This window comes from Solanum pennellii, chromosome 2 (genome assembly GCF_001406875.1).
Source record: "Solanum pennellii chromosome 2, SPENNV200".
Taxonomy (NCBI): Eukaryota; Viridiplantae; Streptophyta; class Magnoliopsida; order Solanales; family Solanaceae; genus Solanum; species Solanum pennellii.
The window spans coordinates 12,167,301-12,190,582 of NC_028638.1; the positions used below are offsets into that span (position 1 = coordinate 12,167,301).

A 23,282-nucleotide genomic window follows, 5' to 3' on the forward strand; every position below is an offset into this window, starting at 1 on the left:
GTGTAGGGCAGCTATGCTACATGACAGCATGGACCTTTCCAAGCTTATGGTCCATGTCCAGTAAATGGAAGAAAGCAGGAAGAGGAAGCACACTAGAGTAGGGAACAGGTTAAGGCAAGCTGAGGAAAATTTTTTCTCAGAAGAGTAGTACCGAAATCAGGGATAAGCTCAAGTTTAAGAAGGGACTCTCCCACCAAGGGGAGTCAAGTTCAGCCAAGGGTCGCTATGATAGGGATTCTGAGACAATAGTTAAGAGAAACAATGGAGTAGATACACCTCAGGAGAGGCCACGTGGAAGGAAATGTGGCAAACCGCATGGAGTAGAGTGTATGGGGGGCACTAACGCTTGTTATAGTTGTGGCAAACCGGTCACATGGTGAAGGATTGTATGAATAGGAGAAGTCAAGAACAAGGGAAAGAGAGATTTCATCCTAATGGTCCTAGTGAAGAGGCTCCAAGGAGGCAACGATTCTTCACACTCAAGTCTAGGCATGAAGAGGAAGGCACTTCTGATGAAGCCTTGGGTGCGTAGCCTTAATTAGTCTTTCATATATTTTACTATGTATGGTCTTTATGCACTAGTATGAGGTTAATATGTTTGAGTCATCATTTTGGTTGCTGATTAGTACGAATTATATGTTGACTTATAGTGTATGCTTTGATGAGACTAGTTTAGGGAAGAATTTCGTAGTTTATTAATGTGAAGCTACTAGTAGGTCTCAATGATGTACATCATGTTAATATGTGAATCAGATATTCACAAATGGAAGTATAAAATTACCTATGTATGTGTACGTTCTATAGATGACTTACTTATTGTTAGTAAAGTGTAGGTTCATTCACGGACGAATGTTCCTAAGGGGGGGGGGGATAATGTAACAATACTAAAAAATGGATAAGATAAGAAATGCTTAATGTGTCAAGAATGCTTACGAAAGACCAGGGTTCACACGGATTGATGCGCGTAAAACAAGACTTCGAAACCCTTTCTACAACCAAGCCAACTAACTTGGGAAGTTATTTGAGGTTTGAAAGGTTGGTTCCAACAATGTAGGGCTCTCAAATACGAAGATTTATTCAAAGGAGTCTTTAACAGACTTAAAAAGAACAAATCTTAGGTTTGAAGGGTCTAGGGGTAAAATGGTCTTTTCCTGGCTAAGGGTAGTATCGTTATTATCCTAAATATGTGATTAATTATTTAAATAATAAAGTGGAGGGGCAATTTGGGGAGAGAGGGCGAAAATTCAGCCCTTGAAATGAAGTCTTGCTCCACCTGGGTTCGAACCTAAGGGGGAGCGATAATTTAATGTGATTTTTGTTATTTGGTGAATTAAATTAATAAACTTATAATTAACGGATGATTTAAAAAGGAAATCATATTTTATTATTAATTATTATTTATTTATTTATTAAGGTTTTTTTAAAATTGACTAAGTCTTGCCAACTATCCGAGTTTTAAGAGGCATTATCTCACACAAGCTCTCTCTCTCACACCTAAATCTCTCCCTCTCTCGTCCAAATTGTTTTTTTGTCTGCTAAAACATAATATAAAAACAGTTTAAGACAATCATATGTTCTCTACACTCAAAGAACTTACAAAAAAAATATACATTCAAGCAAGCTAACTTAAGAAACGAAAACTTTGCATCATTTTCGACGGGTTTGTGTTGAAGGTTTAGTGGAGATTTTGGGCAGAACTTAGATGGTGTGGAAAGCTACAACAAGCTATTGGTTTTATATCTTGGAATCCTTTCTCCATGAGAAATTTCTTTCTACAAATTTAAACGTATGAAACTAGGGTTGTCCCTTTATTGTTGAACTCCTTGTCCTTAGTCTCCTTCCTATTTAAATCTAAATTAGTTTAGAAATCATGTTGTTGGTATGGTTTCTAGTAGATAAGTTTGAAATATGATGTTCCTTATGATTTTATATTTGGAAATAGTAAGCATGTTCAATGATGTCAACCGAAAATGATGTGGTGCAATGTGTAAAATGTTTGTTGTTGTTCTCCATTTGAAGTCTTAAAATTGCTTCTTTAAAGATTGAAATTATTGTGTATAAGGTGTGTAAATTGTGATGTTAAATGAAGTGAAAGGTGGCTGATCTTAAGTGGAAAAATCTACGCTAAAATAACAATAACCTACAACTAAGATTGTGTTAAACAAATTGTAAAAGTACCTCAAAACGAATGTATGAATGTTGTTAAATAAAGGCTAGAAAATTTTCGGCCAGAATACTTGAAGTTGAGAGGTTTAAAAATATATTTAAAACATATGAGGTCAGTGGGGATTGAACCCAAGACCTTACTACATGAAAGCTGAAAAAAGAATAATTGAGCGTGTGGGATTCGAACCCACAACCTCTTTGCCAAACAAGAGAAGAAGAGGGGAATTTTAAATTAATAAAAATAATGGGAGGAGTGGGATTCGAACCCACCACCTCTTGGCTGAAGGAGGAGACAAAGAGAGAAATTAAAAAGAAAATGAAGTGAGGTTGTGGGGGATCGATCCCACAACCTCACTGCCTACGCTTAAGTAGTTAACTTTTAAATGAAAAGAAAAAATAAGGAGGCTGTGGGGGTTCGAACCCACAACCTCTAAGTCCCAAGCGAACTTAAGAAAAAAATAGAGGTTATGGGGGTTTTACCCATTACCTCCTGGTTAAGACGAAATGGACAAGGAAAATTGTTAGGAAAATAAAAAGGGGGTTGTGGGTGTTCGAACCCACAACCCCTCTTCCAAAGGAGAGAAGTTCTAGAAAAAAAGAACAAAAAAGAAATGTTGATGTTGGGGTTCGATCTAGGGTCCCAATTTCATGAGAGCTAAATATAAAATCAAGGAAAAATGTAAGTGTTGTTCAAGGGATTTGAACTTGGGTTCCCTTGCCCCAAATTTCTGTATTGATACATAAATCATACGTGATTAATTGTTCAAGAAAAATGTCACCCTCTTAGATCGAAATGGAAATCTTGGCATACATACAAGATACATAAGTCTTGTACTACATAATCTTAGAAAGCTATGAGTTACTTAACAAACTATGAATGAAACCTCATGGATTGTATGTATAGACACATAAGTTTAGCATACAATTAAAAATAATTGAACCTAAGATGTATGTAATGATATGATGAAACACCTAAAGGGTTAAGTACGAGTGTAAGATACACTAAATGGCCAAGTTCATTGGCATATGACGAAATGAACAATGAAATGATGAAATGAACAATGATATGATGAAACTCTAGAAGGGTAAAGTAGGAGTGTGAAACACATTAAATAGCCAAGTGCATTGGAGTATGAATCAGATACTCTCATAGGTGAGTACGTTTTGGTAACATTTACTTAGGCTCATTTGAGATTGGTCCCATCTTTTACATTAGCCTCATATCATGTTGTAACCACATTAATTAATTTTAGCACATTTGCTCTTCATAATTACTCACCCCTTTTTCCGTGAATGTTCATTTCATCATACTCCAATGCGCCTAAGAAAATGTTACCAAAACGTACTCACCTATGAGAGTATAAAGTTAATGAAGAGACCAGTCTCTATGAACACTCTAATGAAAGTATTGAGCTTAACACACTTAATACTAATGATGAGATGAGAAATCATCTATCGAGCTATGATATCCTCATACTAGAAGCCAGCTTTCATGACGTATGAGTTGAATGAAATGGAACTTTATATTGAGCACCGCTAGATTAGATACGAGAGGTGATGCCTTCTTTCGGAAAGGGCGGAGGTTTACGTAACTCTCATGAGATGAGACTGTCTGGCATGCCGGGTATGGGTCTCCTTATATCTCCTAGTCTTCGAACCTATACTGCCAATATAGGGATCTAGGAGGGTTCAATTCCCATGTACGCTAGCATGTTTTGGGTCACTTTGTCCGGTGATTCCACCTCTTTTCGGTGTAGGGGAGACACTGGATTTCATGATGCTCACATGATCTATGTCAGTTAAAGTCAAAGTTTCCAATGAATGAATGAGACCATCCTCAAATGATGCACATAATGAAATGAACGATACCAAAGGTGTTAGGATATGATAATCAAGAGGTGAGCTAGACTAAAGTAATGACACTAGGTTTTTCTTGATCATTGCACAGCAAACCTGATGAAAGTCTTAACTTGCATCATAGGTTATTTGGTGTTTACACTAGCCTATGAACGAAATGAAATGAAGTACGTATGAATGAATGTAGAAGACTCTGTGCTTGTTATTGAAGACTCCTTAGTTGAGGTCCCTTATATTGAGTCCTTACTTTGGAAAGTCGTAATGTCAAGTCCATGATTCCAAGGTCTCATGGCATATGATATGTGCTATGTGTAATATGTTATGTGATATATGCAATATGATGTGTGCTATCTGTAATATATTATGTGTTGTATGCAATATGATAAGTATTACGATGCATGTTACTCTAATAGCATGACTTTCCTAATAAAAAGTTTTAAAGTTCACTAACTATCCTAATCTCAATTTGACAAGTCCACTGACTTGACTTTCCATAATCATGTTGTTAGGAAGAGCTATTCCTACTCATCAATGTCCTTGGTGTGTGCTTGCATATACCCATACTTAGTACAAGTGTGTAGTAGTCCCATACAACTCTATCTTTTTAGGTGCAGGCACAGGTTGACGTACAACTATCCGGCCGTGGTGCTTTCATCAGTACTTGGTAAGCCCTCATGCTTTCAAGGATGTCTACCATGATTATCTAGCTTATATATAGGATTTATCTAGTGAAGTATGTTCAACTAGTGTTTCTTTACTTTCATTTCAGACTTTGTATTGGTGCCATTTTGGCAAAAATACTTTTAATGCAATTATGAACTGTTTCTTTCATTTGGTTATGTCTATATTAGATGGTTTATTTGTGAACATCTATGATGTTAAGTTCAAATTGTTTATCATGAAATAAGAAAATAAAAGGTTCAAATTTTTGGCTAAAATAAACCTGGATGAAGTAAGAATGATATATGTAGGCTTGTCTGAGACCTTTGAGAGGTCAACAACGCCAGTCTCGTCTTGTGTTTAGATTCCGGTCATGACACTTAATCCAATGATATCCATGTCCATGTTCGGCCTCCTTACACAACTTTTCTACACCGACTTCAGTTTAGCGATGTGAGCATGTGGATCATCAAATGGTAGCCTCGAAAACAAACCTTTAGCGTTGAGCATCTATATTAAGCTACTAGTGACCACGAATGAATGAACTTGTGATAGACGAGGTAGGACAAGAGGACCATCCGAATCAGTGATGTTAACATTACCCCTATAATACTCTTGAGGGAATGGGGCGGGAGGTTGCCTGCTTAGAGCGCCACCACCAAGGTTCTCCACGATCACTTTGTTTAGAGAATCAGCAGGTGGAGGAATTTGAAAGTTAATCCAAATTACTAAGATTAGCAGGATTGTGTGGATCGTTCATTCTGCGGAGTGTACGGTTCAGTTCTTGATCAAATGGAAGTACTGGTTCTCCACGACTCTATATACTTGGCATGCACTAGAGCTAGACCTGAAAGATACAAAAACAAAGAGAAAAAGTTAAATTAGGAAATTATAAACTAAAATTCAGTAATTCATCTAAAAGTTAATCTAAAAGCCACTTTCCCCGACAGCGACGCTAAAATTTGATACGCTCAAATTATAATTCCCTAAAGAAGTATAAGTGGTCGTATCATGTAAAGAATCCAATTCTTAGGTTGGGGTCGATACCACGAGGAAAATAATTTAGACTTAGCTTTAGTGTTCAATTACATCTATTTACTCAAGTCCTTTCCGAAAACAGTTAATTAAAGGAGGGAGGAGTTTCGTGAAACAAAAGTGTTCAATTATTTCTAAGTAAAACAAGTACTAAGATTAAAACTTTGGTGTTTATAAAGTGGTGAGAAAAACTAGGGTGTAAGTGTTCCCCATAGGTTTCATAAAGCGGTAATCATAGCTATAAAAATTCATTCCTAGTGTCTTGCATGCAAAGTTATAAGTTCGGTATCTCTAATTCCTTAGTCCGGCAATTAGAGAATTTCACCCCGCACCTTGATTCGTCTAAGTGTGTCGAAGTTACTAAACCTTACCTTTACATCATATTAAGCATCATATTCGACGTATGGATTAGTTACTACTTCGCACCAATAGAAACTAGCCTATTAAATAGTGTGTACTAAATCTATGTGGATAATTCTTTTCCTATTAACTACCCCCTTGGACCAGCGAGAAGAAATAGGGCAAGTTCTAACGCGTGCACTTATTAAAAAGACTTCTAAACGAAAGGATTATCAATACATGCAAAAATCTATTCTACAATTGTTATTTAGATATTTTTACCTTGTGAATCACCCATGATTTCCACAACCCTAGTTGTGGATTTATTTACCCATGCCTAAAAATACACAATTAATGGTTGTTAAACAATAATTCATGTACTTACTTTGACAAGTTTTCAGAAAATCCAGAAATAAAACTTGAAATAGCAAAATTCACTTGCATTTCGATTCCGAAAATATAATATAATTGTCAAAGTTGCAAAGTCAAATCCCTAAGAACTAAAGTATGAAAAATGATAAAAAGTCTAACCCCAAAACCGAGGTTTTACACCCTATTTATGAAGCCGTTGTCCTAACCTATAAGGAAAGTTTTTCCAGAAAACACGGCTTCAATCGACGACTCCACAGACGGTTTATTGATGGAACGACGAACCGTCGACTACCTCCATCAGTCCACACTTAGCTTTTTCTTCAGCTTTCATTTTTGCATCTTCTCTAATCCAATGGATAGACCAAAACGTGGTTCATCGATACACTTACGGTCTGACGATGCCTTCATTATTCCATACTTTGTATTTTCTTCAACACTAGGTATTGGGACTAATCTCTGATCTGATAGACAGTTTTCCAAGATGGTACGTCAATTATTCGACGGACCGTCGATCCTTTTGTAGCCCCACACTTTGTCAGAATTCCCAAGGTTGCTTCAAGATTCTTGCACCTTCAGTCGACTATCACCACCTACGGTACGTCGATGGGACAATGGGCCATCGATTACGACGGGCCGTCAATGGAACAATGGTGCCGTCAATGGCTTCGTGGGTCACTTATGCAATGATATCTGCACATCCTTCTACATATCCATTTTGGACAACTTTCTTGTAAAACATAGATAAAATACATTAAAATTACTACAAAAAGGCCCTAGACATACACTAAACTTAAGGAAAAAGCATTGAATGTATCGTGAAACAACGGTACATCATTATGTAACGTGTGTGTCCAATCATCTTAAAGAAGAATTTCGTGCAGCCATGCTTAATGACAATATGTTTCTTTCTAGGTTGATTGTTCATGCTCAATAGGTTGAGGAAAGTCATCTAAGCAAGAGGAATAGGGAAGCTAAGAAGGCAAAGTCTTTTGAAAGTGGTTTGTCAAAAAGTATGCTTGATGTTCAAGACAAGGCTAAGCTCAAGTAGTGGTTTTCAAACCAAGTTCCTTCAAACTTCTCCAAGAATCACAATGATAGAGGTTATAATCCTAAACCTTTAAAAGAGAGAAATGTCTATTCACTAAGAGAGAGACCAATTTGTGGTAAGTGTGGTAAGAAACATGCGGGTGAATGCCGTGTTTGAACTAATAGTTGTTATGGTTATGGCAAAGATTGTCATATGTTGAAACATTTTCTTCATGTGAGGAGCTAATGTAAGTGGAATAGACAACCTAAAGTAATCGGTCCTAGTTCTAAATCTCAAAAAAGGAACCATTTCTATGCAATCAAGGCTAGGGGAGAACAAGAAAGCTCTCTGCGTTGTGATGGGTATGCTACAATTTTTCTCTGTTAATGTTTCGGCTTTGATTGACTTCGGTTTGACTCTTTCTTTTGTTAGATCTTTGGTATCTAGTATGTTTGATGACATTCCGATGTTTTGATTGAACCCTTTTTGGTTTGTACCCCAATGGGTGACTCCGTAGTTGCAAAAAGAGTCTTTAAGAAATTTCATGTGATGATGCCCAATAGAGTTACTCTTGTTGATTTAGTAGAACTGGATATCATGACTGGGGTCTGGACCCTAGCCGAAACTGGCGTCGTTGACCACTCGGAGGTCCTACAGAAGCCTACATCCGTCCCCATTACATCGTATAGGGTAATTTTAGCGGATAATTTAAAACTTATTTTTTCTTTGAAGTATACATAGACTTCATAGTAAGAATTACATTATTCCACATCAGTTCACAAAAACCATCTTATAATAAGATATTCAAATAAAGGAAATAGTTCATAGTTGCATTAATATAAAGTTGCCAAAATGGCACCAATATGATGTCTTAAAATAAGTAAGAAAGAAACGCTACTGGAAAATTCTCTACTAGGTCATGCCTACGTTTAAGCTATAATATAAGAGATAAGCATCCTCGAAAGCATGATGGCCTACCAAGTCCGGATGAATGCTCCACGTCCGTATAGCTTCAATGTACTCTCGTAAGCTCTAGCGTCCACATGTACCTGCACCTAAAAGTAAAGGGTTGTATGGGATTAGTACACACTTTAACTTAGTATGACTGTATGCAAGTACACACCAAGGACATGAATGACTATGAAGAGATCTCTCCTAACTATATGAGTTATAGAAAGCCAAGTAAGTTGGACTTGCCAAATCAGATTAGGAAAGTTATGTTATAAGAGTAACATGCATCATCATTGTTTTCATATTGAACACACACTACAGCATTTTAGGCCTACGGCAACACTCAATCTGGACTACATTCGTAAAGTGTTGCCTAAAATATTTTTGGCTACACTTTTAAAGTGTAGTCAAAATTTTTTACTTTTAGCTACAATAATATTGGCAACGCTTCAAAAGTGTATCGTTTAATGGTATAAGCTACACTTTATAAGTGTTGTTACAATATGATATAATTGGCAACACTTATTTACAGATACAGTCACACTTTTAAAATGTCATATTTTTATAATTGAAAAAACAACACCTTATAAGTGTTGGCTTAAAATTTTTCACTAAAATATTGTATTCCCTCAAATATTTTTAACTCTCCCTCCCATTTTTGTTGGCCAAAAAAATAAACATTAATAAAATAATAAAACAACTCTCCCCTTTTCCCCTTTCTCTTCTGCGATTTGTGAGCTAAGAACGCTTGAACGAAGTGAAGAGCTGAGAACGAAATAGCTCAAAACACTCTTTCCCTTCTGCGATTTGTGAGAGATAGCTGAGAGCACTCTTTCTCTTCTGCGATTTTCTATTCTGCGATTTGTGAAGAGAAGTGAAGCATTGAAGTCGCCGAAGAACTAACTGAAGAGTTGAAGATTTGAAGTTAATGATAGTTCAAGTCGTCTCTCCTATAACGATTTCTTGAAGAGTAAGTTTGATTCTGTTTTCCGATTCTGATTCTCTTTTCCGATGCCTATTTCGTTTTGTGATGTCATTGATAGTTCAATTTTTTTGTTTTGTGTTTTATGACGAACTGATTGTTTGCAAGATGATGAAACGAAGTTAAATGGTCTTTTTGTCACGCTTTTCTCTCTAATTTCTCACTGAAGAAAAAGATTCCAGACTGCTTTTGTTGGAATAGGGTTTATCAGGTAAGAACTTCTATTTTGAAAGTCTAAATTTTAGCTTTAGGATTTGGATTCTTGTGTTCTTATACAAATTTTTGGGAGTGTGGCTAGTATTATAGCTTCAGTAATTGATTTTTGAGAGTGTATCTCGTATTCTTGTGTTCTTATCTGTTTCTTGTGTTTTTTTCACTATTGGGGGTTGGAAAAAGGTTGGAATTTATTTGGGGAGAAACATTTAGAGGAGCTGAACAAAATAGTTAAAATATATATATAGAAACATATTCAAGGAAAGAAGAGTTCAGTGTCAATAAAAATATCACATCTAATTTGTTTCGCAGATCAATTTTTCCAAGGTTTTTTCTGGTTCGAGATTCTGCCTGGAATTCTCATGTGTCGTTAGTGGTTCGAGTTTCGTGGTGAAGATCATTTCCCTTCTCCTCTCTTCCAAGTTTAGTGCCCGCAAAAAGGTAAAGTCATTTTCCTTATAGTACTCTTTTCGCCTGAAGTTTCTTTCTTTGACTGGGTCGACGGACCTCGCGACGGGACGTCGTGGTCACGACGAGCCATCGTGGACCTCGCGACAGGCCGCCGTGGACCTCGCGATGGGCCGTCGTAGTCATGAGAGGCCGTCGTGATCATGACGGGTCGTGGTCATGACGGGCCGTCGTTGTCATGACGGGCCGTTGTGGTCATGACGGGCCGTCGTGGTCATCCGTCGTGGTCATGACGGGCCGTCGTGGACTCCGTCGTCCCATACTTGCAAGTTTCTTCTGCTACTTCTCTGATCTTCATGACGAACATGCAGGACGGACCGTCATGGCTACGACGGTCCGTCACGCTTTCCGTTACAGCTGAAATTTCAAATTGATTAATTGTTAAATTTCTTAATTTTGTGTTCTTTCTTGATGGAACAGATTTGTTTACTAGAGGAATTGATATTCAAGCAGTTAACGTTGTTATCAATTCTGATTTTCCTAAGAACTCAGAAACGTATTTGCACAGGGTATGTATAACAGATCTTTGATCTTGCTTATTGACTTATATATTGTTTTTGCTATTTCATCATTGGTAATTTATTGTTAGTGGCTTTGGTTTGAATTGAGCTAAGGTTTTGTTTCTCTTGACCACTATTCATCTTGCTTGTTTGGTATGGTTGAAGTGTAGTTTTGCTATGTCAGATTTAGTTTCCTTGTTTGATCGTGTGGAACATATTAACTACACAAGGAAACTAATCTAATTTTCTTTAATTTTTGCTGCTGCTGTAATCTACAATCTGGACTTGTCTCTCTTTAGTTGTTGTTAATGTATTTGGTTTAAATTGAGCTAAGGTCTTGCTTCTTTTGTTTCACTGTTTTTTTGGCATTTGTATAGAACATTGGCATGGTATGGAATCTGCAATCTGCAGATTTGTTGTTAATGTTTTCTGTAACTGCTGCTTCTATATATAAATATTTCTGTCAGTAAAGTCTATTTTCTTTCTTATTATATAGAATATCCATGTTATAACCATAACTTTTGACATCCTAGTAGAAGGCATGCTTCCATAACTACAAACAAATAAACAAATAATTATTAGGAGAATCTAATTGTTTGTGTCTCCTCATTAATTCCTTTTTTCTTTACTAGGTCTGTTAGTTTGCGTGCATCATGGTTATTGTATAACACCAAATATTTTATATTGTTTCTTATGAAGTTTGAACCCTAATGCAATTATTCATTGTTGTTGAACTCATTTGGAATTCTAGACACCTAAGGGAAGATCATCTACTTTGAACATCAAAAGACAAGTAGGCATCTACTTTGAACATCAAAAGATGCAATCTAATTTTCTGTAACTGCTGGATTTCTTGCCTCTCTATATTGTTGCAATCTGAACTTCTTACCTCTTCTATATAACTGCCAATATCTTATTTGTGTAGGGAAATGGAGGTGATCAAATTTGAAGTGGATGATGAAGAGTTTTTGAACTATTGTAAAAGTTTAAATACATATTTGATTTATTGTGTACACATTTTGAATATTGATGTATAAGTATGGGTATGTACACAACACATACTATCTTTTGGTTGTACATGAAATATTTCTCGAAGTTTATTTGAAATATATAGCTTCAATTTAATGATTAATTAGTTCATTTTGTGTTTTAGGTCACTTGTATGTATGTAAATATATTATATATATTTGTGCTACATGTAGGCTTATAAATGTTGAAGTTACACTTTGTAAGTGTTGCTCTAGGTAGATAAAAAGTTACACTTTGAAAGTGTTGCAATAGATGACCAATAAAAGGCAACACTTTTTAAGTGTGACCAATAAATCTGAAAAGGCAACGCTTTTAAGTGTAGTCTAACAAAAAATAGGTGTTGCTAATGCACGTCTTCAAAGCGTGCCCTTATACCTATTTGGCTACGCTTTATAAGTGTAGCCAAAGATGGCAACATTTAAAAAGTGTTGCCTAATGTCAAAGGTTACACTTTTTTTGGGCAGCCCCTAAAAAGTGTTGCTGAATGTCCAAAAGTGTAGCCTTTTATCAAAGGCCACACTTTTTGCTAGTTTAGGCTACACTTACGTGGTGTTGCTGTAGGCCGAAAATGGTGTAGTGACAGCACTTAACAAACTTCATTTTGCACACACATATATCACATATATTTCGTTCATATGCCGTGAAACCTTGGAATCACAGACTTAACATTAGCACTTCCCAAATGAGGGCTTAATATGTGGGACCTCAAATAGGGAACCTACTTTACCAAACACTGAGTCTTCTTTATCCATTCATAAGTAATTAATTTTTCATTCATTTATATACCTAGGATGTTGTTTAGGACTCTCATCGGGTTCACTGTGCAATGAACAAGAACCACTAGTTTCATTACTTGAGTATAGTTCACCTCTTTATTATCCTATCCAAACACCGTTTGTATCATTCATTTCATTGTATGCATTTCATGAGGTTGTGCTCATTCTTTCTTCGGGAACTTTAACTTTAACCGACATAGATCATGTGAGCTTCATGAAATCCAGTGTCTACCCCACACCTAAAAAAGGTGGAATCACTTGCCAAGGTTAAACCAAAACATGCTAGAGTATATAGGGAAATGAACGCTGCTAGAACCCTTCATTGGCAGCATAGGTTCAAAGACTAGGAGATATAAGGAGACCCATAATCGCCTAAATGGGCAGTCTCGTTTCATTAGATTTACACGAACCTCTCCCTTCCCGAAAGAAGGAATCGCGACTCATAACTAGCCTATCGGTGCTTAGTATAAAGTTCAATTACATTCATCTCACACATCATAGAAGCTGGATTCTAGCATGAGGGAATCATTAATCATTAGATGATTTCTAATCTCATTATTAGTATTGAGTGTGCGTTAATCTCAATACTTCCATTAGAGTGTTTCTTAGAGACTTGTCTGTTTATTAGTTATACATTCTCATAGGTGAGTATGGTTTATGGTAACACTTATTAGGCTCATTTAAGATTGGTTTCGTCTTTCATATCAGCCTCTTATAATGTTGTCATCACATTCATTACCTTTAGCATATTAGCTTTTCATAATTACTCACCCCATTACATGAATGTTCATTTCTTCATATGCCAATAAACTTGGCCTTTTTGTGTGTTTCACACTCTTACTTAACCCTCCTTGGGTCACATCATTTCATCATATACATCTTAGGTTCACTTACTTTTAAACGTACGCTGAACTTATGAACACATACGTACAAGCCATGAGGCTTCCTTCATAATTCGTCTAAGTGACTTATACTTACGCAAGATTATATGGTACAAGACATATTCATCTTGTAAGTATGCCAAGGTCTCGAGTTCGATTCCTATAGGAAGCATTCATTAAATATTTCCTCACGTATGAATTATGTATCTATACGGAATTGGGTAAGGGAACCCGATTTTGAAACCCTTGAGCAACACATACTCTTATATTAAATTTTTATTTAATATTTCAGCTTTGGGACCCGTTTTCGAAGCCCAATGCCCACATTACTTTTCTTTCATTTCTCTCCTTGACTTTTATGTTTTTGATGGAGAGGATGTGGGATCGATCCACCACAACCTCATTTTTTTTCTTTAATTGGTTCTCCTAGTTTCCTCACTTATCCAAGAGGTTGTGGGATCGATTCCCACACACCCCGTTTTATTTATTTTCATTCTTGCATGGACCAGTCTTAATTTTGGCCAAGGAGACACGGATTTTAATCCCATGTACCTCATTTCTTTTAATTAATTTTCTAGGTTCTCTTACTCGGCTAAAACTAAAGTTCTATTCCCCCTAACCTTACGATTTATTATTAAATTTTCAGTAGTTTGCATATGGTGAGTTCTCAGGTTTAATCCCTGATGACTTCACATATTTAAAAAAAAAATTTCAAACTCCAATTCTTCAAGTTGCATAGCCAAAACCAAATTTCGAAAAATCTCAAAATTTGATAAAGTTTTCCAGTCCATTTTCTCAACATTTTATACGTTAGATTTTAGGACAATTCGTAGAACATTTCGTACATTATTAGATGTATTTTCATAGTTACATTTAGCAAAGAGTTTTCACTCAATTCAGCGATATCACACCTCATATGAACATCACGACTGTTACAAATATTTGCACATAACATACAAGGATTTAGCATGCCTTTTTCAAACTTCAATCTGTGACCAAGAGTCACGGAATACACAATGCACACACATAGTTATCACATAGTTTCTAAAAGACATAATTATCAGTCACATAAATCCGAACATACATACATGAACATAATCATCAAGAAAACACATTATATCCCTAATTTCTACCAGCAAACATACCCAACCTGAAATAATAGACGGGAGCTAGTGACAGGGACATGCAACGGGGAAACATTCCTAGTTTTCGAATTAGAATACACTGGATCTTAGAGGTATCTTGGTAAAGGACAAGAGGAAGAAAACCCATACCTTTTCGTCGTTCACAACCTACTTCAAACCTCTCCAACACACTGCCAACTCCCACGAACCAAAGCTTCACCACCGAAACTTTAAACAAAATCCCATCGAGAACTTTGCTTTTGCTTTTTGTTTTTAGACTAATTTTTCTTTTGAGCTTTAGCGTTCAAATTCTTCAAGTGTGATGAAATTTGGAATTTTTTTTTGTTTTCATTTATTGATAATTGAACGTGAATGTGTTAGTACAGGTTTAGACATGAGAGTAGCTTAGGAGTAGGAGTTTTAGGTGAAAATTTAGTCAAACTAGGAATTCTTTTTATTTAAATAAAAATCTGATTTTTCTAAGGCTAAGTGAAATGAATTATATTCCCTTACTTAAATCAGATAATGAAATACAATTTAATTCGATTTAATATTGCTTCCACTAAGGATCGAACCCGGGTGAAACTCTTCTCGTGAACAGGTAAATCCGGGTCGACCCAAAACGAAACTGTCTACTAATACATTAATTACGATACTACCCTTAGCCTCGAAAACATTTTTCCCGTGGACCCTCCAAACCTAAGATTACCCCTTTCAAGTTCAATTAAGACTCATCCGGGTTAATCTTAATATTCGGGTGCCATACATGGCTGGACCCAACCTTTCCTAGCTCAACTAACTCACCAAGTTGGTTGGCTTGGCTGGGCAATAGGTTCTGAGGTCTGGTTCCACGTGCATGAAGTCGTGTGAACCCGGTCTAATCTAGGCATTCTAGGTACGTTTAGATATTACTTTGCATAGTCATTTTCGGGTTGTTACAATATCCCCCCTTAGGAACATTCATACCCGAATGACACTTCTAATTATCTAGCACAATGCCATTCATATCATAACATAAGTACTTTGCACGATCAAGCAATAACAACAAAGAATAGAGATAAGGAAACTTAGACTTAAGAGTAGGAAGTCTAACCTCAAGAGATGAAAAGATGAGCATAGCGGGATCTCATTTCGGTCTCGTCCTCCCACGTAGCACCCACAACAAGATGGTTCTTCCACAATACCTTCACTGTGGCATCCTCTTTGTTTCTCAGCCTCTTCACCTGCCAGTCTAAAATCTCAATAGGAACCTCTTCATATGACAAGTCTCCGTCAACCCCTAAACCTTCAAAAGGTAGAATACATGTTGGATCACCAAGGCACTTCTTTAACATAAATACATGAAAGACTGGATGAACAGAAGCTAGCTCCGCAAGCAACGCTAAATCATAGGCCACCTTACCCCCACACTGTAGAATCTCGTATGTCCCAACATACCTCAGACTCAACTTCTTCTTAATGCAAAATCTCATCACCCCCTTCATGGGTGATAAATTCAAGTAGACCTGGTCTCGAACGTCAAACACTAAGGGCTGCTTCCTGTTATCTGCTGACTGTAACCCATTTAGATACCTAGACCTCCTACCATATAGTGCCTCAAACGGTGCCATCCTTATGCTGGAGTGATAGAGTTATTATACGAGAACTCTATCAAAGATAGATAGTCATCCCAACTACCCCTAAAGTTGATCACACACACCCTCAACATGTCCTCCAATGTCTTAATGGTGCGCTCTGCCTGCCCATCTGTCTGAGGATGGAAAGCGGTACTGAGCTTTACCTGCATGCCTAAGCTCTTCAAGAAGGATCTCCCGAAATTTGAAGTAAACTGAGATACTCTATCCGAAATGATTGACAAAGTAATTCCATGCCAACTCACAATCTTATCAATGTGGAGTCTCGCATAATCCTCGGCTATGTAAGTAGACTTCACAGGGATAAAGTGGGAAGACTTATTCAAACTGTCCACAATAACCCATATGGAGTCATGTTTTCTCCTAGTCCTTTGAACAGCAACCACGAAGTCCATGTTAATGGCATCCCACTTCCAAGTCGGAACCTCAATCATCTAAGTGAGACCACCAGGTTTAGGGTACTTCGCCGTAACGTTATGACAATTCAGACACCTGGACACATACTTAGCAATTTCCTTCTTCATTCCATCCCACCAATAGATCTGCTTGAGGTGATGATACATCTTGGTGGAACCTGGATGTATCGAATACCTGGAACCATGGGCCTCTGCAACTATCTTGGTACGCAAATCATTCACATATTGTACACATAGCCTGTCCTGGTGCCTAAGTATGAAATAACCTCCCAAAGCAAAAGACTCGTTCATCTTTAGCAGCACTGAGTCCTTTAACTCCATCAACACAGGATCAATATGCTTACCCTTCTTGACTTCAGCTACCAAGGATAATTAAAAACTAGGATGAACTGAAATATCCCCACTAGTAGAGTCAGTAAACCATACACCCAGTCTGTCCAGTGTGTGTACATCCTTCACTAACTCCTTCTTCTCATCATAAATGTGGGTTATACTCCCCATGCTCAACCTGCTCAAAGCATCAGCTACAACATTTGCCTTCCCTGGATTGTAGTGGACACTCATGTCATAATCCTTCAATACTTCCAACGATCTCCACTGATGTAGGTTCAACTCCCTCTGCGTGAACATTAACTGGAGACTTTTGTTGTCTGTGAACACATCCATATGCAGCCCGTTCAAGTAATGCCTCCACAACTTCAATGCAAACACCACATCTTCCAACTCCAAGTCATAAGTGGGATATTTTTTCTCATGAACCTTGAGTTGTCTGGACGCATAAGATATCACCTTAACACCCTGCATAAGAGCACAACCGAAACCAACCCTAAATGCGTCACAATAAATAGTGTAACTCTCACCACATTTAGGCAACGTAAGCACTGGGGCTAAAGTGAGTCTTTCCTTGAGCTCCTGGAAAATCTTCTCACAAGTCTCCGTCCATTCGAACTTGGGTTTCTTCTTAGTCAAAGCTTTCGGTGGGCCAGCAATGAAAGAAGAATCATGCATGAACCTGCTGTAGTAACCATCCAATCCCAAAAATCTACGGATATTTGTGGGAGTAAGGGGTCTTGGCCAGTTTTTAACAACCTCAGTCTTCCTGGGGTTCACCTCCACACCCTGATTGCACACAACATGACCCAGAAAGGTCACTGATCTAAACCTGAATTCACACTTGCTGAATTTGGTATACAGCTGTGTTGTCTAAGTACATGCAAGGCTAGTCTCAAATATTGTTCATGCTCTTCCCTTTGTATTATACTAGATGAGGATGTCATCAATGAATACTATGACGAAACAATCAAGGTATTCACGGAAGACTCGGTTCATGAGGTCCATAAAAGTAGCTGGTGCATTAATGAGACCAAATGACATGACTAGGAATTCATAATGACCATAACGGGTACGAAAGGCTGTCTTTGGGATATCTTAATCCCTAATCCTAAGATGATGATATCCGAAACGAAGATCAATCATCTAGAAGAAACTAGACCCTTACAGCTGATCGAATAAGTCAAATACTTGTTCTTTATAGTGATTTTATTGATTTGCAGATAATCTATACACATCCTTAGGGTTCCATCTTTCTTTTTCACAAACAGGCACTATAGCGCCCCAAGGGGATATGCTCGGCTAGATGAAACCCTTACAAGTGAGATGTTTTAACTGCAGCTTTAACTCTTTGTGTTCAGTAGGAGCCATTCTGTAGGGAGCAATTGAAATTTGTTTGGTGTCGGGATCTAGGTCGATACAAAAATTAATCTCTCGAGGGGGAGGGACTCTAGGAAAATCATTGGGGAAAACATCTTGGAACTCACTCACTATAGGACAGAGACTATGGGCTGAATATCATGATATAGATCACTGACACTCACAAGATGGCATAAAAATCTCTTGGACATCATTTTATTATCTTTTGTTTCGAAATCAAGGGACTTGAAAGACTCAAATTGTACCCCTCCAAGACCAGCTCTACTTCATTAGGAAAATGGAATCTCACAACCCTAATACGGAAATCCATGAAGGCATAACATTTATGGAGCCAGTCCATACCTAGTATAATATCGAAGTCATTCATGGTTAAGTCCACAAGGTCATCACACGTAGTCTTACCACATACTACTATTGGGAAGTCTTTATGAAACCTATCCGCTCTTACATTTTCTACTAAGGGAGTACTAACTACGATATGATCATTCAAATCCTCAAGTAATGTTTCAAAAGAAAGAGCAAGCAAGGGAGTCACAAAAGAAAGCGTAGACCCTGGATCAAGTATTGCATAAAAAGTTGTTGAGAAAACATGCAGCATACCTGTTACCATATCAGCAAACTTCTCCTGCTCCACCCTGCCCTTCGAGGCGTAGAATCTGTTCCTTTTAGGAGGCTCGACTGCAGCTGCAATCTGGTTATTAGGCCTAGGTTGAGCATTACCTCCAGCTTGACCCCTATTCTGTGGACAGTCCCTGACCATATGTCCACTCTTCCCGCAATCGAAGAAGTCATTTTTACCTAGTCTGTACTCCACACTGTGAATACATCCATACATGCCACATTCCTTTCTGGGATGCTGCAATACGTGAATGTTCATTTCTTCATACGCCAATGCACTTGGACATTTTGTGTGTTTCACACTCTTACTTAACCCTCCTGGCGTCACATCATTTCATCATACACATCTTAGGTACACTTACTTTTAAACATACACTAGACTTATGAACCTATACATACAAGCAATGAGGCTTCGTTCATAATTTGTTTAAGTGACTTATACATACCCAAGATTATATGGTACAAGACTTATGCATCTTTTAAGTATGCCAAGGTCTCGAGTTCGATTCCTATAAGCAGCATTAATTAAATATTTGCTCACGTAACACTTATGTATCAATATGGAAGTAGGCAAAAGAACCTGATTTCGAACCCATTGATCAACACTTTGTCTTATATTAAATTTTGATTTAAAATTTCATCTTTGGTACTCGAGATCGAGTCCCAACGCCCACATTTGTTTTCTTTTTTTTCTCTCTTTGACTTTTCTATTTATGATCGAGTGGATGTGGGATCGATCCCCTACAACCACATTTTATTTTTCGTGAATTGGTTCTCCTAGTTTCCTCACCTATCCGAGAGGTTGTGGGTTTGATCCCCCCACACCCCGTTTTATTTATCTGTATTCTCGCATGGACCGGTCTTAATTTCGGCCAAGGACACACGGGTTCGAATCCCGTGTACCTCATTTCTTTTAATTAATTTTCTAAGTTCTCTTACTCAGCAAAGACCCAAGCTCAATTCCCCCTAACCTCACATTTATTGTTAAATTTTCAATAATTTGCGTAGGGTGAGTTCTCGGGTTCAATCCCTGATGACCTCTTATATTTTAAAATGATTTTTGAAACTCCAATTCTTCAAGTTGCATAGCCAAAAAAAAATTTCCTTAAATTAGGAAATTTTATCACATTTTCTAGTCCATTTTCTCAACATTTTATACGTTAGATTTTAGGACAATTCATAGAATATTTCATACATTATTAGGTGCATTTTTGTAGTTACATTTAGCCAAGACTTTTCACTCAATTAAGTGACATCAGACTGATGAACGTCACAATTTTTACAAATATTTGTACATAACATACCATGATTTAGCATGCCTTTGTCGCACTTCAATCTGTTACCAAGAGTCACGACATACACAATGCACACACATACTTATCACATAGTTATGGAAAGACATAATTATCAGTCACATAAATTTGAACATACTTACATGAACATAATAATCACGAAAAAATGTTACATCCCTAATTTCTACAAGTTAACATAGCCAACCTATAACAAACGATGGGAGCTATTGACAGGGACATGCAACGGTAAAACATTCCTATTTTTCGGATTAGAATAGACTAGATCTTAGGGGTCTCTTGGGGAAGGGACCAAGATAAAGAAAATCCATACCTTTTCGTTGTTCAACACCTGCTTCAAACCTTTCCAACACAGTGCAATCACCCACGAACCAGAGCTTCACTTCCGAAACCTCAAACACAATCCCATCAAGAACTTTGCTTTTGCTTTTCGTCTTTAGACTAATTTTTCTTTTGAGCTTTAGCATTCAAGTTTTTCAGGTTTGATGAACTTTTGAGTTTTTTTTTTCATTTACTGATAATGGAACGTGAATGTGTTAGTGCGGGTTTAGACGTGAGACTAGCTTAGGAGTTGGATTTTTAGATGAAGATTTAGTCAAACTAGGAATCCTTGTTATTTAATTAAAAATCTGATTTTTCTAACGCTAAGTGAAATGAATTCTATGCCCTTACTTAAATCAGATAATTAAATACAATTTAATTCGACTATATATTACTTCCACTAAGGATCAAACTCGGGTGAAACTCTTCTCGTGAACGGGTAAATTTGTGTCAACCCAACCCAAACCGTCCACTAAGACATATTAATTAATTAATTAATTAAATCCTTAGGGTAATTACGATACTACCCTTATCCTGGAAAAGACCATTTTACCCCTAGACCCTCCAAACCTAAGATTACCCCTTTTAAGTCTGATTAAGTATCATCTGGGTGAATCTTAATAATCAGGATTCCTACATGGCTGGACCCAACCTTGACTAGCTCAACTAACTCACCAAGTTGGTTGGCTTGGCTGGTGCATAGGTTCTGAGGTCTGGTTCCACGCACATCAAGCAATGTGAATTCGGTCTAATCTAGGCAATCTAGGTATGTTTAGACATTATTTCTCATAGTCATTTTTGGGTTGTTACACTAGACATGTGTTATTTCAATATTATATAGGGAATGGATTGGCTTCATTATTGTTTTGCTTCCATAGATAGTAGAAAAAGCGTAATGAAGCCAATCTCAAATGAACCCATTTTAGAGTTAAAGGGGGGAAATTATACACAAAGGGGTGAAATCATTTCTTGTTTGAAGGCTTGTAAGATGATATCCAAGGTTTATTTATACCATGTGGTGACGGTTAAAGATATAGAATGTGAAACTCCTTCTATTGAGTTAGTCCCTGTAGTGAGAGAATTCTTAGTGGTTTTTCCTTATGACCTTCCAGGAGTTCTCCTGAACGGGAGATTGACTTTGGCATTGATTAATAGAGGATACGAATCCCATTTAAATTCCTCCATATAGGATGTCTCCGATTGAGTTGAAAGTGTTGAAGCTCCAACTCAAAGGTTTACTAGACAAGGGTTTAATTCAACCTAGGATTTCTCCATGGGGTGCGCCAGGCTTGTTTGTTTAGAAGAGGGATAGGTCCCTTAGAATGTGCATAGATTATCTCTAACTTAATAAGGTCACCATAAATAACAAGTATCCTTTCCATCAGATTGATGATATGTTTGATCAACTCCAAGGTGCTAGTTACTTTCCATGATTGACTTAAGGTCGGAATATCACTATCTTACGGTGAGAGTCGAATATGTTCCCAAAATAGCTTTCTGAACTAGATATAGTCACTATGAATTTCTATGTCTTTTGGGTTAACAAATGCCTCGGTGGCATTTATAGACCTAGTGAATAGAGTTTTCCGAGATTACCTCAACTAATTTGTGACTGTGTTCATTGATGATTATTTTATATACTGAAAGAATAAAAATGAGCATGATAATCACTTGAGGTTGGCCTTGTAAGTCCTCAATGATCACCAATGCCAAATATAAAAAGTATGAATTTTGGTTAAGGTTGATTTCTTTTCTTGGTCATATTATCTCGTATGTGGGAGTAGAGGTTGATCCGAATAAGATGGATAAGGTAAGAAATTGGTGTAGACCTTTGACTCCCACAAACATATGATATTTTTTGGGTCTCGCCGGGTATTATAGAAGGTTTGATGAATTTTCTTCCATTGCTTCTCCTGTGACATCTTTGACCCAAAAGAAGGTGAAGTTTTAGTAGTTTGAAGCTAGTTAAAAAGGTTTTCAAAAGTTTAAAGATAAGCTTACCTCCGCTTCTATATTGACCTTACCAGAGGGTAATGAAGACTTTATAGTGTATTGTGATGCTTCTCAAGTAGGTTTGGTCCTCTTGCAACTTGGCAAAGTTATATCTTATGCATCAAGGCAACTCAACGTTCTTGAGAAGAATTATCCAACTCATGATCTTGAGTTAGCTACTGTAGTTTATGCCTTGAAAATATGGTGACACTACGTGTATGGTGTGCATGTTGATTTTTTACTGACCATAAAAGTCATCAATATGTGTCTAAACAAAATGATTTAAATCTCCGATAGAGAATATGGTTAGAATTGTTGAAGGATTATGGCATGAGTGTCCTCTACCACCATGCAAAGCCAATGTGGTTGCAGATCCTTTGAGTTGCATGACTATGGTAGTGTGTCTAATGTGGAAGAATATAAAAAAGAAACTTGTCAAAGATGTTTATAGTTGGCTCAATTAGGTGTGCAGTTAGAAGATTCTCAAAATGGTGGTTTTATGGTCCATCATAACTCCGACTCATCATTAGTGGTTGAAGTGAAATCTAAGCAGCGTCTTGATCCACTATTGATGGAGATGAAGGAATCGGTACTAGGTAAGATCAATGAGTCATTCTCCCGGGGGGGTGGTGTTCTTATGTACCAATAGAGATTATGTGTACCAAATTTTGATTATTTGAGAAATCAAATTCTTGAAGAAGCCCATGGTTCTCGTCATTCTATACATCCGGGTGCCACCAAAATGTATCATGACCTTAGAGAGGTATATTGGCATGATTGTTTAAAAAATGGACATAGCAGAGTTTATTGCTAAGTGTCCAAATTGCCAACAGGTTAAAGTTGAGCATCTTAAACCGGGTTGTTTAACCAAATCATGGATGTTCCTACATGAATGTGAGAA

General features: G+C 37.2%; 1 protein-coding gene across 1 annotated transcript; it reads right to left on the minus strand.

Annotated features, from left to right (window-relative positions):
- Positions 1-15,474: 15,474 nt before the first annotated feature.
- Positions 15,475-15,990, minus strand: LOC107009763. Its single transcript, XM_015209102.1, has 2 exons — positions 15,783-15,990; positions 15,475-15,665 (listed from the first exon to the last, which is right to left on the minus strand). The coding sequence occupies exons 1-2, from the start codon at positions 15,988-15,990 to the stop codon at positions 15,475-15,477; spliced, it is 399 nt and encodes a 132-aa protein (XP_015064588.1).
- Positions 15,991-23,282: the final 7,292 nt, after the last annotated feature.